Source organism: Erythrolamprus reginae, chromosome 12, assembly GCF_031021105.1.
Source record: "Erythrolamprus reginae isolate rEryReg1 chromosome 12, rEryReg1.hap1, whole genome shotgun sequence".
In the NCBI taxonomy this organism is placed as follows: domain Eukaryota; kingdom Metazoa; phylum Chordata; class Lepidosauria; order Squamata; family Dipsadidae; genus Erythrolamprus; species Erythrolamprus reginae.
In genome coordinates, this window is record NC_091961.1 from 3,759,630 (window position 1) to 3,777,755 (window position 18,126).

Consider the following 18,126-nt stretch of genomic DNA (forward strand, 5'->3'; position numbering starts at 1 on the left):
GACGAAGATGGAACCCAAATCAACCAAATAATAATCTCCTATTACTGATTTTCGTGCCAAATAGTTCTATTTCCTGAAGGCCAAAAAAAAATAAGATGAGCTAAACCCCTCTTTCTTCGGACCACGTCATGGGGAAAGTTAAAGAGCATTGTTTTGTTTCTGTAGCTAAGTATGGATTACGATGTATAAACATTTATAAAACATTTATAATCCGTGCTCTTGTTGTCTGCGTTAAATGCTTTCGTTGCTCGCCCGCCAATCTCTCCGGTCTGTTTTTAGCTGTTGCTCGGGAAAATTGCGGTCGCCATAAATTGCAGGTGGAAGTCAATTGCGAAGATGGTTAATTTGCCATTATCAAGTTACCTTTGACTTTAACTGACTGCGGAGAGGATATTTCAACAGCGGGAGAAAGATAAATCCATCATGGATAAAAGAGGCATTAGTGGACACAGTACCCACACCCCCAAGTTTAAAAAGAAAAAAGAAAAGTCTATTGTGATAATACCACCAAGAAGAGGGAGTCAAGCTATTCTCCAAAGTACAAGAAACAATGGGTTGAAACTCATCCGGAGAGAAGTAACTTGGAATTAAAGAAGGAATTTCCTGATAGTGAGAACAATTATTAATCAATGGAACGGCTTGCCACCAGAAGTTGTGAGTTCCCCCATCCCTGGAGGTTTTCAAGAAGGGACTAGATAGCTATTTGTCTGGAATGGCACAGATTCATCTACATGTGTAAGGGAGTTGGATTAGATGACCTCCAAGGTCCCATGATATGTTGCATGTTCTACTCTTTGCTCGTAGTTCATTTTAATATTGAAAATTTTTAATTTTCTCACTCGGATTTAATTTGGTCCTCAATCTCCTGAGGGATGCAAAATGCAATTGCAATAATTGACCAGGAAAAAGACAAACTCTCACACAACTTTTATGCTGCTCATCTAGCTTTTAAGAGCAAATGAAGATTCATGCTAGTGATGATTACATAAAGTGGGCCAGTTTAAACCCCTTTGGCTGAGAAAGCAATTCCGCCTTGGATGCAAGCTATCAAGAAGGAAGTTTCTGATGGCTCCCAATTCCTGGAATAATTATTATTTCAAAACAGGTGAGGCTGAGAAAGAAGAAGAAAAAAAGCCAGTTTCCACCACTCTTTGATTTGGTATCATTTATTTTATCTGTCTTTTACAGCACGTCTTCCCACCAAGGGAGCTAGAATCTTAAAGCTTAGTGTTTGCATTTTAAAATCGGAAACAAAGACAATAAATTACATTAGGTCACCCACAAAGGGGCAAAGGTTGAGAAACCACTGTGCTTTCCGTAGGAATAATAATAACCTCCATAGTTTTAAAAAGGGAAATAAGAGATTCCACACACAACCAAAGTTTAATGGTCAGACAAAAAGAGCTACATTCAAAGGAAACACACGTATCGTCCAATTAAAGCTGCTTGAAAGCGCAAAAAACCATGTATAATATCCCTTCAAGGGAGAGAGGAACATTGGATAGAGTCCATCCCAAGTTGTAGGTCCAGCTACCTCTCCTGCATAGTTGGTGTGTTTTAAGTTAGGATGAGAAGTTTTCTCCTAAATTTAGGAGGAATTTCCTCCCGAATTCCAGAATTAAGTATCGCTAGAACCAAAACCCGAGGTCAAACCGAATTCTGCTCAGCCAAAGTCATATAGCAAGGATGGCAACAGTCTGGCAGAGGGATGAAAAGGAACAGTTAAGACATTGGGTCATCTATTCCCCAAAGTCCTTAAAAAACAACAACAGAGAATCCTGCATCTAGAAAAGGATGCAGGAGAAAGGACCATAATTCAACACAATAAACAGACACACACAAAGACATCTTCCCTTTCTGGCTTTAGCCTAGAGGTGTCCAACTTTGGTGACTTCGAAGGCTTGTGGACTTCACAAGGAGTTGATGTCCTCCAAGTCTTCAAAGTTGCCAAGGTTAAAAACGAGGTGGTTTCTTCTGCCTCAACATTCAGAAATGGCATTGAGTGTTGGAAGCTGTCTTCACGCAACAGCCCAGTTCGGCTTGTGAGAAAGCTCCTTGGCAGAGAATACAATTGGTTGTAGAGGTAGCCTGAGGGTTGAAGTGGAACTGAGCATCGGCTGCTTCCTCCTCGCTTACTCTGAGCCTGTTTTCAAGGAATGTATGACGCAAAAGGCCTACAGCCTTAACCTGACAATCAGCTGTCGTGCTTGGGTCAAACGACGATTAAGGGCAGGACTAACTTAACCGAGTGGAATTTCTGACCTCAGGCTTGGCTGGTGGAAAACTTGTCCCATTTTCACCATGGAAAACGGGACATATTCTGAATTTGACCCTGCACCTGAGTGCAAGTGGAACCAGCTATCCAAAGGGCACCCATTTGTTCCTGCCCTAAAGCAACGACCAATTTTAGGAGAAGGACTCACTGCAGCTTCCAAATTATTTATGCTTTTATCTTGGAAGACGGGGCCGGTTTTCCTGTCTGGTTTCTCCAAGGTCCCGACGTAGGCAGAGTTCTGACATATATCATTTTTCCTTACACCGGGAGAAACTCATCCCTAACGGGAGTACCCATATTTCCTCCTGCTGTACAATTTAATTCGACCGTAAATTCTATTTTAACAGAAAGTTTCAGCCAGCAGCAAAATGTGCAAGCTACATTATTTTGCTTATCTTCGGGTTGCTAAGAATAAAACTTCAGGCTGTCACCCTTGTTACTTTCTCTCTCCCTCTCCACCCCAATCGTGGATTGGGGTCCGGCCTGGTTAAAAAGAGAACTTTTGATATCTCCAAGAACGGAGATGGAAATTCTCAACGTTGCAACTCCAGCTGATTTGGGGATGCCAGAAAAAGGGTCCCCACCCCCTAGTAATGGGTTGCAGCCGGTATGACTGGGATCGGGGCTCTGGTAGCGGGAATTGAGATGCGCGTGCATCTCCGCTCCCCAATGCGCACGCGCAAGATCTGGCTTCTGCGCATGCACAGCAAACAAAACACTCGCATGTGAGATTTTGCTGATTTTCGGCATGCGTGGAAGCAAAGAAATCACCAAAAATCGCCGAAATCTCACACGGCGTCTTCATGCGAGATTTTACTTGCTGGGCATGCGCAAAGCCAAATCTCACGCTTGCAGGCACGCATGCATTCACTGGACATGTGCCTGCTTGTAATGATTCCACAGAGCATACCGATAGCACCCGGTAAGTGGAACCCCCACTTGGTTCCCCTCCCCAAATGAAATTTCCTCTGGAATCTTCTTTAATGGCAGTCAAACGGGCAGCAGGATCTGCTAAATTGCATAGTATTATAAACTCTATAGTAGACTTAGTTTTAAAAGCTTCCCCTCTATGCATTTAGCAGCATCACTAAAATGCATAGTATTATAAACAGTATAGTAGACTTAGTTTTAAAAGCTTCCCCTCGTCTAGAATGCAAAACTCAGAAATAATTCTCTTCTTTGCAACGTCAGCCTGCACAAAGCGGCCCAGAATGTTTTAAATTCCCCCCTCCTGTTTTTGTTCCTAGCAAATTGAAGCCTTTTTTGGGGGGGGGGGTCTTCAAAGTGATTCTGAGCTCCATGGGGCCTATAAGAGGTATCCTATTGTGCTTACATCGATTTGCAAATTCTCTCTCCTAAAAAGGTACAGAGTTGCCCCTTGATCCTGAGTTATGAAATAAAAACCAGCACGCCAAATAAACCATGACATGAAAACCCACCGTCGGTCTCTCTGCAGGAGTTCCTTCGCTAGAAAGACCCCGAAGAAGGAACAGCACAGAGATGCGACTTGCAACTTCTGAGAAGCGGTGAAGCAGTGGAAGTGATGCACCGGTGCCTGGAGGCTGTTGGGGTCTGGATGGGTGTCAACAGGCTCAAACTCAACCCTGACAAGACGGAGTGGTTGTGGGTTCTGCCTCCCAAGGATAATTCCATCTGTCCGTCCATTAGCCTGGGCGTGGGGGACTACTAACCCCCTCAGAGAGGGTTCGCAACTTGGGCGTCCTCCTCGATCCGCAGCTAACATCAGAGCACCGTCTTTCAGCTGAGGTGAGGAGGGCGTTTGAACAGGTTCGCCTGGTGCACCAGTTGCGGCCCTATTTGGACAGGTAATCTCTACTCACAGTCGCTCATGCCCTCATCACCTCGAGGTTCGACTACTGCAATGCTCTCTACATGGGGCTACCTTTGAAGAGTGTTCGGAAACTCCAGATCGTGCAGAATGCAGCCGCGAGAGCTATCGTGGGGCTACCCAGATTTGTCCACGTCTCTCCAACACTCCACGGCCTGCACTGCCTGCCGGTTAGTTTCCAGTCACAGTTCAAAGTGTTGGTAATGATCTAGAAAGCCCTACATGGCATCGGACCAAAATACTTCTAGAACCGTCTTCTGCTGCATGAATCCCAGCGGCCGATAATGTCCCACAGAGTTGGCCTTCTCCAGGTCCCGTCGACTAAACAGTGTCAGCTGGTGGGCCCCAGGGGAAGAGCCTTCTCTGTGGTGGCCCCGGCCCTTTGGAATCAACCCCCCCAGAGATTAGAACTGCCCCCACCCTCCTTAATAATAATAATAATAGTAATAATTTATTAGATTTGTATGCCGCCCCTCTCCAAAGACTCGTAAGACCCACCTTTGTCGCCAGGCATGGGGGAACTAAGATACCCCCAGGCTTATATAGTTTACACATGGTATGATTGTGTTGTATGGTTTTAATGTTGGGTTTTTTAGATGTTTTTAATATTAGATTTGTTATATAGTGTTCCCTCGATTTTTGCGGGTTCGACCTTCGCGAATAGCCTATACCGCGGTTTTTCAAAAAATATTAATTAAAAAATACTTTGCGGGTTTTTTTCTATACCAAGGTTTTTCCCGCCCAATGACGTCACACATCATCGCCAAACTAATAATTTTTGCAAATAAATAACCAAAAAAAAATATTGTTAATTAATAATTATGTTTATAAATATCAGGATCACTAAGTGTCTTATTCAATGGTGAGTACCAGTAATAATGGTGAGTAAATTGTTGTTAAGGGAATGGGAAATGGTAATTTAGGGGTTTAAAGTGTTAAGGGATGGCTTGTGATACTGTGTCCATAGCCAAAAATGGTGTACAGTATTTACTTCCGCATCTCTACTTCGCAGAAATTTGACTTTCGCGGGCAGTCTCAGAACGCATCCCCCGCGAAAATTGAAGGAACACTGTACTGTTATTATTTTGTTGTGAGCCGCTACGACTCTATGGAGAGGGGCGGCATACAAATCTAATAAATAATAATAATAATAATAATAATAATTATTATTATTATTATTATTATTATTATTATTATTATTATTATTATTATGTCAAGCTGGGTAGAGCTTTCCCCATCACTCACAATTCTTTTGGCCGCGCCTCTATTGTGCAAGGCGTCCTTATTTTTTAAAAAAAACTTTTTCCCTTCGTCTCCACTTGATGAATCCCGTTAAGATTGATCAAACCTCACTCAGAATTTGATGAGGCTCTGGAGAATGCATACTTTTGCAATAAAGGCAGAAAGTGCCATGATCTCTCTATAAACAAGGCTTCGTTGTTTTAATTTTCTTAATTCCTAAAGACGTTCTTAATTGCCTAGAGGTTACCAGGTGACGCGGGTGAAATAATAATTGGCATCCGTTAGCATTGTTGTAGCATTATTACTCATACAGTATTATTAGTGTGCTTGTTCCTTTATGACCTAGGTCAGCGATGGAGAAACCTTGGCATGGGTGCCACAAGTTGCACATGGAGCCATGTCGGAGTTTCGCCCTTTGGAAAATTCAGGGAAGCTTCCTGAAGCCCCAGAGTGTAAAAAACGGCCCAATAGGCAAACCGGAAGTTAGGAAAAATGGACTTCCGGTTCCCCCATTGTGTTGTTTTTCGGAGTCTGGAGGCTTCAGGAATGAAAAGAAGGGAAGGCCTTACAGATCTGGGGAGGTTCCCAAATGAGATAGAGGCAGGTTGCTGCCAGTTTGCGCTAGTTCTTTAGAACCGGTAGCGGAAATACAGTGACCCCTCGTTTTTCACAGGGGGTGCATTCCAAGACCACCCATGAAAAATGAATTTCCGCGAAGTAGAGGAAAGATATTTTTTTATGTATTTAACGAGTAATAAACAATTATCATATTTTATTCAGGGTACAAATATATATGTAGTTTCTAGAACCGCTAAGTTTATAGTCACAGCTGCTCAGATGAGAATACGTTTTATAGAACATATTGGGGTGGCATGCAAAGGAGATGAACTCACCTAAGAATATTTTATATCAGTATCTTAGATTTGTTTAATATAATCCTTCGCACGAGTTATATTCTCATGTTTTACTACTCAATTTTAGCATATTATACTGCATTTTAACATTATTTATTCAAATTCCCTCTATTTTAGCCAATTTTATTGTATTTTAACCAGTTACAGTTTTATGATGACCGATGTGGTCCTTTTTCTCACTTTGATATGGTCGATTGACTAATCAAATAAAGTTGATATTGTATTTAACGAGTATTTGGACTTCTAAAACCCACCCTTTGCATTAAACAGTCATTCTGTAATGTTTCTCAGCTGGAACTACATGTGATATCCTACCAGTTTCTTTAATAGAGTACAGTAGGACTGTAGAAGAATGTTAGGAATTTTTAATGGATTTAAAAATTTCAATGGATTTAATTTATTATTATTATTATTATTATTATTATTATTATTATTATTATTATTTATTAGATTTTAATGGGTTTAAGCCCCCTTTGAAAACCCGTGAAGTAGAATCCGCAAAAGATGAACCGCAAAGTAGCAAGGGATTACTGTATACCATGCCTAGTCAAACTGTCAGCAATGACTGGCGGTCCAAGCGTTCGAACTGGTCCTCTGGTCATCAGAGTTTGCAAAAAAAAACTTTTGTGGATGCGCAAAGGCTTCTGTGCATGTACAGAGGGTCATTTCCAGGTCTTTTGTGCGCCGTGATTTCCGTCGCAATCAGAACCGCTAGGGAAAGTTAATCGTACCCACCCCGGGGATAGAGGCTGTCATTGTGCCCAAGGCCTTGACGATAAGGGAGGGTGGGATGGAATTTTAAAAAATTTGAAACCAAAAAATAAAAAGCAAGGTTGTCTTTTGAAAAAGGAAGCACAAGAATTTTTAAAGACGACAGAGACACAGGGATGGAGACGTTCAACAAGACACAAACAATTCCCGTTTTCTGAGACGGGTTTGCAAATCTGAAGAGATATTTATGAATGGCGGCTGACTTCAAGGGGGGAGGGATGGAACACACGTACATTCAAATGACCTCGAAGAGCTGACTCGCCAATTCAACATCTGTTTTTCAAATTTGCAGCACCCGTCGAAGGCCTCAGGCTTCACACCAACAAGATGGGGACGGCAACAATGCTGATATTTCAGACGCAACCCCTGTGTCCAATGAACACATCCTTAAACAAAAACTGGCCAATTTTGCCTATTTGCTTTGAATCCACTGACTGCACCGTCTTCTTCAACAAAAAGCTGTTTTCTGAATTGTTCCCCAAATTGCTCGCCAATCTAGGTCGTCATTGTTTTATATCCATGTATAATTGCATGATATAATTGCACGAGTCTGCGGAGAGGGGCGGCATACAAATCTAATAAATTATTATTATTATTATTATTATTATTATTATTATTATTATTATTATTATATTTGGCCACTGGAAACGAACCCCCCTGAGCTTCTATTCCGATTCCAACCGGTGGCAAAACAATTGTTAAAAAAAGCTGCAGGAAAACAGGATCACATTATCTTTGGATAATGTCATCATCAAATAAATGCCTATATCCCAATAAAACATGATTTACTGGTGGTCCGCAATAGAGGACGTTGAAAAAATATATATATATATATACAAACAAAATGGAATTGATTACTACAATTATAGCCACGTGTTTGAATCCTCTCCAAAAAAAGATGATCCAAGCGTCTCTATCTGGAACGGCAGTCCCTATTTTTCAGCTGTAATTATTCCCATGTTCCAATTTTTAATTTCGCTTTGATTTGCAAAGCCCCCAGATGCCGCAAACCTGATCCCACAACTTCGACTGCGCCAGAAACTCGCGCAAACGCGCGTGGTACCTTTTAAACCGGAAATCAGAGACCGACTATATATAACTATAGCCCCGTTTCTAGTTGGCAAAAACGAACAGTACCTCTGGAGACAGCAAGCGGCGGGTTTTCGTCTAAATCTTCCCCAAGTTTTGGAGGGGGAAAAAAATGAGAATGATTAACCCAAACTTAACTCCCTGAAAGTAGAAATAAAATACGTCCGACATTTATCTCGCCGTGTTAAGTTTTCTATGTGCAGAACCTTTAAAAAGAATAAAACGCCTTCAGGAAGCATTGATCTACAATACGACCGAATGCAAATTTCAGATTGTCTCCCTAGTGTTAACGTATCCGATGCCTTGATTTGGTTCGAGTCCCTTGAAGCAGGAGCCAAAAAGCTGGAACGAAACAAAAGGAGAAAGTAGCAGATTCATGGAAAATCTTGGCTGGTTTCCCCTTTGTTCAGGCAACAGATCCCTGCTCTCAAATACCCCAGTGGCTTGATTATAAAGAGGGGCGGGTAGTTGGAAATAGATAATCCCAAATAACAACTCCCTGAGATGGGAAAACACGAAGTCTGTCTTATCAAGAGAGGCCTCTCCATCAGCCTGCGTCTCCCCTGTGCCATCTTTCGTAGCCGCACTCCGCTTCGGAAGGAGGTCCTTTCCTGCAGGCACAAACCACAACTGGGCACGCCGGAAAGAAAAAATAGGCTGCTCTTTCAAGGTGCCCCTGGCTGCGCCGAGACTCGCCTTCCTCTCTGTTGAGTTAAAAAAAAAACAGCACCGAGAAGGAGGAAGCTGCCCGCCTTGCTAATCCCGCTCGTTTTGATGCAGACCGGGTGATCCAGGATGGGGCCTGTCACCTTCAAATAGGTGGCTGGACTATCGCTCTCCAAAGCTGGCAGGCTGCTTGGCTTCCATTTTTAGTTCCAAACCACACAGGGCAGGCGAGCCGGAAGCGATACCGGAGAACGAAGGTGGGAGCGGACTACCCTGAGGTTGATAAGATGGCGCACGATCGGAATCTTCCGCAGGCACTCTTCGCGTCTTTGGAAAAAAGATAAAAAAAGGCCAGCTGGGACTGGGGCCGAATCGCCCCCACACCGGGGTCAGACCACGTTATCGGAAGGGTTGTGGTTCGTCTTTTGATGCTGGCAGTTCTTTTCGTTCAAGAGGCCGATCATCTCGTTGCTCGAGAGGGTGCCCCCCTTTTCGGGCGAGGAGGGGTCCGGTTTGGGGGGGCTCCCGTCAGGGGATTGGGGACAGCTCTCCAGACGGGAGGCCATGAGGCCATTTTGGTACTGGAGGCGCGTGATCTGCCAGGCAAAGAGAGAGAGAGAATGAAGCAGAACGACTGAAATAACAATAATGACTATTCATTACAGATTGGGGGGAAAGATCAGAAGCAACGTGAGAAAATATTTTTTTACTGAAAGAGGAGTAGATACTTGGAACAAACTTCCAGCAGACATGGTTGGTAAATCTACATTAACTGGATTTGAACATGCCTGGGATAAACATAGATCCTAAGATAAAATACAGGAAATAGTATAAGGGCAGACTAGATGGCCCATGAGGTCTTCTATGTTTCTATTAACAGAGTTAGAAGCAGGGTGTCCGGGGGGAAAGCATTTTGAAATTCTCTGATATATCCCAGACATTTCTCTGTAACTTACAATCTAGTTAAGGCACAGTTGTAGATGACATCAAACCAAACGGCTAAGCCGTGGAGAAATATCAATAGCAGTATCAATGCCACAGTAATGCTCATTTTTACTGGACTCTGCCAGGCAGCCCAATCCGTTGTTTGTTTGTTTTTACATGATTTTTCCCTGACTTTTAAACATTTTAATACAGTTTGTTTTCCCCCCAATCTATTCCATTTTGTTCATGAATTCCCTGATATTTTCTGAACTGCCGATTTCCCTGATAATTCCCTGATTTTCCAAGTTTGCTGGACACCCTGCAACATCCTTTTTACATCGTGGCGACCAAAACTGAATGTAGTATTCCCAGTGGAATACTGTATTCCAAGTGCAGTATTCCAGGAAGGTCCAATTTGTGACCTTCCCAGGTGGCTTTTTTTCACCAGCGAGGTCAATGGGGACACAGGCAAGGAAAGCAGGAAGCCTTGGTCACGTGATGCCTTATTTAATGACTCAATTATGACTCTCCCCCCCCCAGTCCAAATGCTTATTTTTGCTTGATTCTGCAAATCAGTGCGATCCGACTTTTTTACATGATTTTTCCCTGACTTTTAAACGTTTTAATACAGTTTGTTTCTCCCCCGATTTATTTTGTTTTTTTCACTAATTCCCTGATATTTTCCCGAGCCGCCAATTTCCCTGATAATTCCCTGATTTCCCAGGTTTGCTGGACACCCTGTGAAAGGGATAAAAGAAACCAGCTGTTAAAAGAAAAGTCATTTGCCCAAAAAGCCAGTTTTTTCTGTTTTTAAACAAATCCGCTTTTACGGTATTCGAATGCATAAAACCGAGAATCCGTTTTCTTTTTAACTCTTGGGGAGGCTTAAGCCTAATGCTCACCTTGACATACAGGAGATCCGTAAGAGCCCGAACACTGAAGTCTGACACGTTCTGGGAAGTCACAATGGCGTTAAGCTGGTTGTTGCTGCCACTGACATTGGAAGAGATGGACTCGGTGCGCTCATGGTAGCAAAGAGACGCCGAGCGATTCAGGTTGCTCATATGAGATGGAGAACGTATTTCTGAAACTAGACAGAGAGAAAAATCGATCCAGGAATCAGGTTCTGTCAAATTACATTTGTTTGTTTGTTAAATTGATGGGCCGCCAAGGTTTTTACTGCCACACTGCGGGCGTTGCTTATTTTGTGGGTGTGACTTGGTGTTCATGTGACAAGGGAGGAGTGGCTTGCCGGCCATGTGACCAAGTGGGAATGGCTTGACAATCACGTGACTGGGGTGGCTTAAAGGTCATGTGACTGGGTGGGAGTGGCTTACGACCAAGATTGGTTGGCATCAATAGTGGGTTGCACCCTGTACGGGCCACACTAGAGTGTAGTAGCGAAAATCAAGATGTACATGCAGCTGCGCATCCCTGATGCATGTACATGCACCCCACGTGGTAGGCTCCTGCACATGCACCACAAGTGAAATCTCACATGAGGACACTTGCGCGCGCAAAAGTTTATCTATTTTTGACATTTTTTTGCTTCTGCGTATGCGCGGAAGCAAAGAAGTTGTCAAAAATCAGTGAAATCTCTCACATGCGAACATCCTCAAGTGAGATTTTGCTTGCAGCGTATGCACAGAAGCCAAATCTCCCGCTAAAGGACATGCGCCGGAGATGCACTCGCTCACACTGGTCTCCGAGAGTGCACCGGTAGCGCCAAAGACGCTACCAATTTCTGGCGAGCTTTTTATGTATTTACTTATGTTTTAAACCGCCCTAAGTCTCCAGAGGATGGAGGCCTAGAAATTGAAATAAATAAGTAAATAAGTAAACAAGTAAATAAATAGGTAAATAAGTAAATAGATAAATAGGTGAATAGGTAAATAAGTAATTAGGTAAATAGGTAAATAGGTAAATAAGTAAATATGTAAATAAGTTAATAAATAAAAAATAAAAAGGTAAATAAGTAAATAGGTGAATAAGTAAATAAATAAATAGATAAATAGGTGAATAGGTAAATAAGTAAATAAAAAAATAAAAAAATAAAAAGGTAAATAAATAAATAGGTAAATAGGTGAATAAATAAATAAATAAATAAATAGATAAATAGGTGAATAGGTAAATAAGTAAATAAATAAATAAATAAATAGGTGAATAGGTAAATAAGTAAATAGGTAAATAAGTAAATAGGTAAATAAATAAATATGTAAATAATAAGTAAACAAATAGATAAATAATAGGTAAATAAGTAAATAGGTAAATAAACAAATACATAGGTAAATAAATAAATAGGTAAATAAGTAAATAAGCAAGTAAACAGATAAATAAGTAAATAAATAAGTAAACAAACAAACAACCCCCACCTGGTTGGCACTCACCCAAACCAAAGCATCAAATGCATTTATTTTTTTTTACCTGAGAGCTTGGAATGCAAGGATCCTTTCGATATAATGGACTGGTGCTGAGATCGGTCTGGCGGTGCTACGTTGCAGACAGAACGGAGGAGAAGGATGAGGTGAGGATGGAACCAGAGAAAAGAGAAGAGGCACAAAAGGAGAACAGAAATCAACAATAACGCTGCCGTGCCTGGAATGACAACTTACAACCGTCACTGAGCTCAGAATTACAGTTGTTAAGTTGAGCCAAATTGTTTTAAGCAGGTCAATGTATGACCGCGTGTGATTTTATGTCTTTCTCCCCCCCCAACCCGCCGGTGGTCATTTGGTGAATGTGGTAAATCGAACACGGAAGTCATAAAGTGAAAGCCATGGTGGTTAAGGAAGTGTCATCGTGGTTCACAATAGGAGGTTGTTGTTGTTGTGAGTGTTCCCTGCCAGCCTTTGGAAATGTCAGATTCCGAAGACGATGTAGAAGCTGTTAATTACCCTGATTTAAGAAAGGTGGAGGAGGCTAGTGATGGTGAAAATGAAATAGAAGAGCTATCTGACAAAAGTATGCGTAGTAATACTTCTTCAGATAACAGGGGTGTAGAAGGGAGTCCTTGGTTAAGCGAATAATTCAGGAAGTCAGAGAAAAGAAAAGACGAATTTGGGGGGAAGAGGTTTTAATATGCTAATTCAGAGTGTGTAAATTAATTAATTACATCACATCCGTGATTGAACGGAAGAGATGAATGCTTTTCTGCAAAGTGCTAGAAACAAGATGGATGTGTTTGCCGTTTTCTCCGGAGGAGTGAGTCTGTATATTGCATGATAAAACTATTTTTAAGTAGCGTGAACCTGACCCAGAGATAAGAAGATGTTTAAAGAAGATGTTCTTTTAGAAAGAATTGTAACTTTATAGTTTTTGTCTGTGAGATTGGAATGCATTTTGCATGCTGGAGCCGTATATGATGAATTCCAATGTGGAATTTCCTTCCTTCCTTCCTTTTATTATTATTTTATTATTATTTTTTAGATTTGTATGCCGCCCCTCTCCATAGACTCGGGGCGTCTCACAACATTCCTTCCTTCCTTCCTTCCTTCCTTCCTTCCTTCCTTCCTTCCTTCCTTCCTTCCTTCTATTATTATTTTATTATTATTTATTAGATTTGTATGCCGCCCCTCTCCATAGACTCGGGGCGTCTCACAACATTCCTTCCTTCCTTCCTTCCTTCCTTCCTTCCTTCCTTCCTTCCTTCCTTCCTTCCTTCCTTCCTTCCTTCCTTCCTTCCTTCCTTCCTTCTATTATTATTTTATTATTATTTATTAGATTTGTATGCCGCCCCTCTCCATAGACTCGGGGCGTCTCACAACAATCCTTCCTTCCTTCCTTCCTTCCTTCCTTCCTTCCTTCCTTCCTTCCTTCCTTCCTTCCTTCCTTCCTTCCTTCCTTCCTTCTTCTTTCTCCTTTTCTCTCCTCCCTCCCTCCTTCCTGTTAGAAGAATGCAATATTGAATGCTAACTGTTCTGCAGAAGAAGCTGTAAGGCTGAATATTGGCCACTAGAGGGCAGACACCTAACATAAAATATTGCTGAAATCTGAAGAATCAACTCTTGTCAAAAACTGACATTGGCAGCTCGGGAGGAGAGGGAGAAATTTCCCTTAGGACGGCTTTCTTGGTCCTGCATGGTTTTTTTTCCTCCCATTGCATTAAAAAGCTTGTTCAGATAAACTCAAACCAAGGAGAGTGTATCGCCCTCATTCGAGGATCGAATCCGGCAATGAGAAAAGTCGTGAAATAGGCCAAAAACCTCACTTAACGAATGTTGGGCTCAATTGTGGTCGTGAGTCGGGTTGTAAAATCCTGAATTTTGGGCTCCTTTGCTCCTCTTTGACCTTAATTGTTTGCCTGCAGACGTTTCGCTACCCAGCTAGGTAACGTCACCAGCGCTTATTCAAAACACTGAATATATAACACGAGTCCATGAATAAAACCCGGAGGCCCCCTCTGCCATCTGGCATTTTTCGGTGCCTCCTGTTGGCCCCCTCGCTCCACAAATGCAGCCAAAGTGAAGTGGGGTGTCAGGAATTAAAAATCCCCAGGTAATATCGTAATGCAGAAAATAGGCCTCAGGTAAGAATGCTGAGCCATTCAGAGGCAGTTGAGCATGCAGCAACCTAGCAATTATATGAAAAGTATTTAACTAGGCAAGAGCTCCCTGCTCTTTCTCTCTCTGTCTGTTCGCTGTTAGCTGTGTGCTGTTGCTGTAACACTGTAAAAGTTGGTTCCTGTGAGTTATTGAACCAAGATAGTCGTAGCAAGGTACTAGTAAGATACTAGTTTATTGTATGTACAGTATTGACAGCAGTAGTAGTATAAAGAAGTAAATGTAGCTGCGAGAGCAATCATGGGCTTTCCCAAATATGCCCATGTTACACCAACACTCCGCAGTCTGCATTGTTTGCCGATCAGTTTTCGGTCACAATTCAAAGTGTTGGTTATGACCTATAAAGAAAGCCCTTCATGGCACCGGACCAGATTATCTCAGGGACCGCCTTTTGCTGCACGAATCCCAGCGACCAGTTAGGTCCCACAAAGAGGGTCTTCTCCGGGTCCCGTCAACTAAACAATGTCGCTTGGTGGGACCCAGGGGAAGAGCCTTCTCTGTGGCGGTCCGGGCCTCTGTAACCAACTCCCCCCAGAGATTAGAATTGCCCCCACCCTCCTTGCCTTTCGTAAGCTCCTTAAAACCCACCTCTGCCGCCAGGCATGGGGGAACTGAGATACTCTTTCCCCCCTAGGCCTTTAAAATTTTATGCATGGTATGTCTGTATGTATGATTGGTTTTTATAATAATGGTTTTTTAACTGTTTTTAGTATTGGATTATTGTTATATACTGTTTTATTACTGTTGTTAGCCGCCCCGAGTCTGCGGAGAGGGGCGGCATACAAATCCAATAAGTAAGTAAGTAAGTAAGTAAGTAAGTAGTTTCTGCAAATGCAAGCTCTGATATGGGGGACTTACTTGTGACAGCAGGACTCAAAGCCATCACTCCGTAATAAGAAAACGGACCCGTCTCAAACTTCATGTTCTCCTTCCCGGCTTCTACCTCCACTTTGCCCTGACAGAGAAAAGCAAAAATAAAGTTAAGGGGTAAATCATCACCAGTTTAGCAGCTCACATCTGCAGCTTTCATCAGAAGCGGATGAAGTTTATTATTTGATGGAAATAGATATGGGTTTGTATTTCTCTCCTTTTGTATTCTAAGGGTATTTGATCTGAATCGGGACCTTGCTTTGCAGAATAAAAATGAAGAAGTGTCGGGTAGGCACTTTTTTGGAAAATGGTCCTCATTTCCAAGCATTGCAATCTTTATAAGGAGTAAGCACCGGACCAGAATATCTCCGGGACCGCCTTCTGCCGCACGAATCCCAGCGACCAGTTAGGTCCCACAGAGTTGGCCTTCTCCGGGTCCCGTCAACTAAACAATGTCGTTTGGCGGGACCCAGGGTAAGAGCCTTCTCTGTGGCGGCCCCGACCCTTTGGAACCAACTCCCCCCAGATATCAGAGTTGCCCCCACCCTCCTAGCCTTTCGTAAGCTCCTTAAAACCCACCTCTGTCGTCAGGCATGGGGGAATTGACATTTTCCCTCCCCCTAGGCTTATAAAATTTATGTATGGTATGCTAGTATGTATGATTGGTTTCTAAATTGGGGTTTTATAAATTAATTAAATATTAGATTTGTTAAATTGTATCATTATTGCTGTGAGCCGCCCCGAGTCTGCGGAGAGGGGCGGCATACAAATCCGATGAATAAATAAATAAATAAATAAATAAATAAATTGAAGTTTTTAAAACAAAACAGAATTCCAAATGTAGGAGCTTCAATCCAGATTAAGATAAGAATATGCGGAGTGGAATAGAATAGAATATGTGGAGTGGAGTAGAATAGAGTAGAATAGAATAAGTGGAGTGGAGTGGAGTGGAATGGAATGGAATAGAACAGAATTGAAAATAGAACAGAACAGAATATAAAATGGAGTGGAGTGGAGTAGAGTAGAATATGGAATAGAATATGGAATAGAATAGAATAGAATAGAATAAGGGAGTGGAATGGAATGGAATATTTTATTGGCCAATTATGATTGGACACAAGGAATCTTGTCTTGGTGCATATTGCTATCAGTGTATATCAAACAAGATAAACCAGCATTTTATTACTACAGTGGTTCAAACAGGTTCTGTGGTCTGAAAAATTCGAAAAATCTGTTTTACAATATCACAGAGGTTCCTCTGAGCTGAATCCAACCCGCCAGCATTATTCAGAAAAACTGTATTGTGTCGATTGAGGAGAAGACCGAAGGGGCTGGGTGGGCATTCTCAAGCAATTATCATCATTTAGATGTAACAATTAAAGCTCTTTAAAAGCTCCTGCTTTTTCTCATAGGAACTCCGCCAAGGAGGACGAATTCTGCTCGTATTTTCCAGGCTCAAAGCTGCTATGAGATTCCACGGTTTGTAAATGAATTCTAAGGACAGGCCCGGATTTGACCATAATCCTTCCACCCTAGTTATAAACCCAGGCCTACACAGGGTCATTTGGCATACACCACGATGACGTCCCACACATCACACCCATGTTTGTGTGGGTGTATATTAATGCAGCCTCCTTATTGCGCAAACGAGTCGAATTGCATAATGTGAATTTACGCAAATAACCTGGTTTCTTCATCGAGCGAATGAAGGTTATACCATCGCAGGGATCGTGCGAGTAACATGATTTCATCCCTGCAGGACAGAAGTCTTCAAACTTGGCCACTTTAAGGCTTGTGGACTTCAATTCCCAGAATCCTCCAGCCAGTCACTCACGTCCTCATCACCTCCCGTCTTGACTACTGCAATGCGCTCTACAAGGGGATACCCTTGAGGAGCGTTAGGAGACTTCAGTTGGTGCAGAAGGTAGCAGCATGTGCAATAAGGGGTGTACCAAGGTACGCCCGTATTACTCCAACTATACACGCACTGCATTGGTTGCCAGTCGGTCTTCGAACGCAATTCAAGGTGTTGGTTATCACCTTTAAAGCCCTAAATGGCTCAGGGTCAGACTATTTACGGGATTGCCTCCTACCTCGCTGCGGCCAGTAAGGGCCCACACATTTAGCCTTCTCCAGGTCCCGTCCGCCAAACAATGCCAGCTGGCGGGACCTCGTGGAAGAGCCTTCTCTGTGGCGGCCCCAACCATTTGGAACCAGAGATCCACATTATCTCCACCCTATCATTCTTCTGGAAAGCCATTAAGACATGGCTTTTCTGGCAGGCCTGGAATTAGGCTGATTGCAAGTATGTATGTTTTTTAAATGGTGGAAAGTCTTCAGCATAAAACATATCAGGAAAGACTTCATGAACTCCATGTGTATAGTCTGGAGGACAGAAGGAAAAGGGGAGACATGACCGAAACACTTAAATATGTTCAAGGGTTAAATCAGGTTCAGGAGGGAAGTGTTTTTAATAGGAAAGTGAACACAAGAACAAGGGGGCATAATCTGAGGTTAGTTGGGGGAAAGATCAAAAGCAACGTGAGAAAATATTATTTGACTGAAAGAGTAGGAGATGCTTGGAACAAACTTCCAGCAGACGTGGTTGGTAAATCTACAGTCACTGAATTTAAACATGCCTGGGATAAACATATCTCCATCCTAAGATAAAATACAGGAAATAGTATAGGGCAGACAAGATGGACCAGGAGGTCTTTTTCTGCCGTCAATCTTCTATGTTTCTATATTATTGTAATTATTGATTTTTATTATTAGATTTTAACTGTTTTTATTGTTGTATTTATTCCGATAGTTAAATGCTCACAGTCTGTTTGGAGTGAGTGGCGCATGTGTGTGTGTGTGTGTGTGTGTGTGTGTGTGTGTGTGTATGTATGTATGTATGGATGGATGGATGGATGGATAGATAGATAGATAGATAATAGATAGATAGGTAGGTAGGTAGGTAGA

General features: G+C 42.3%; 1 protein-coding gene across 1 annotated transcript in view; it reads right to left on the reverse strand.

The window, feature by feature from the left end:
* Positions 1-7,819: 7,819 nt before the first annotated feature.
* CNNM4 (cyclin and CBS domain divalent metal cation transport mediator 4) overlaps positions 7,820-18,126 on the reverse strand; it is a 55,301-nt gene continuing 44,994 nt past the window's right edge. Inside the window, exons 5-8 of the mRNA XM_070765189.1 lie at positions 15,148-15,244; positions 12,155-12,220; positions 10,633-10,820; positions 7,820-9,402 (exon numbers count right to left, since the gene is read on the reverse strand). Of these exons, the coding sequence (XP_070621290.1) occupies positions 9,196-9,402; positions 10,633-10,820; positions 12,155-12,220; positions 15,148-15,244 (558 nt within the window). The 3' untranslated portion in view covers positions 7,820-9,195. The remainder of the gene's footprint in view (positions 9,403-10,632; positions 10,821-12,154; positions 12,221-15,147; positions 15,245-18,126) is intronic.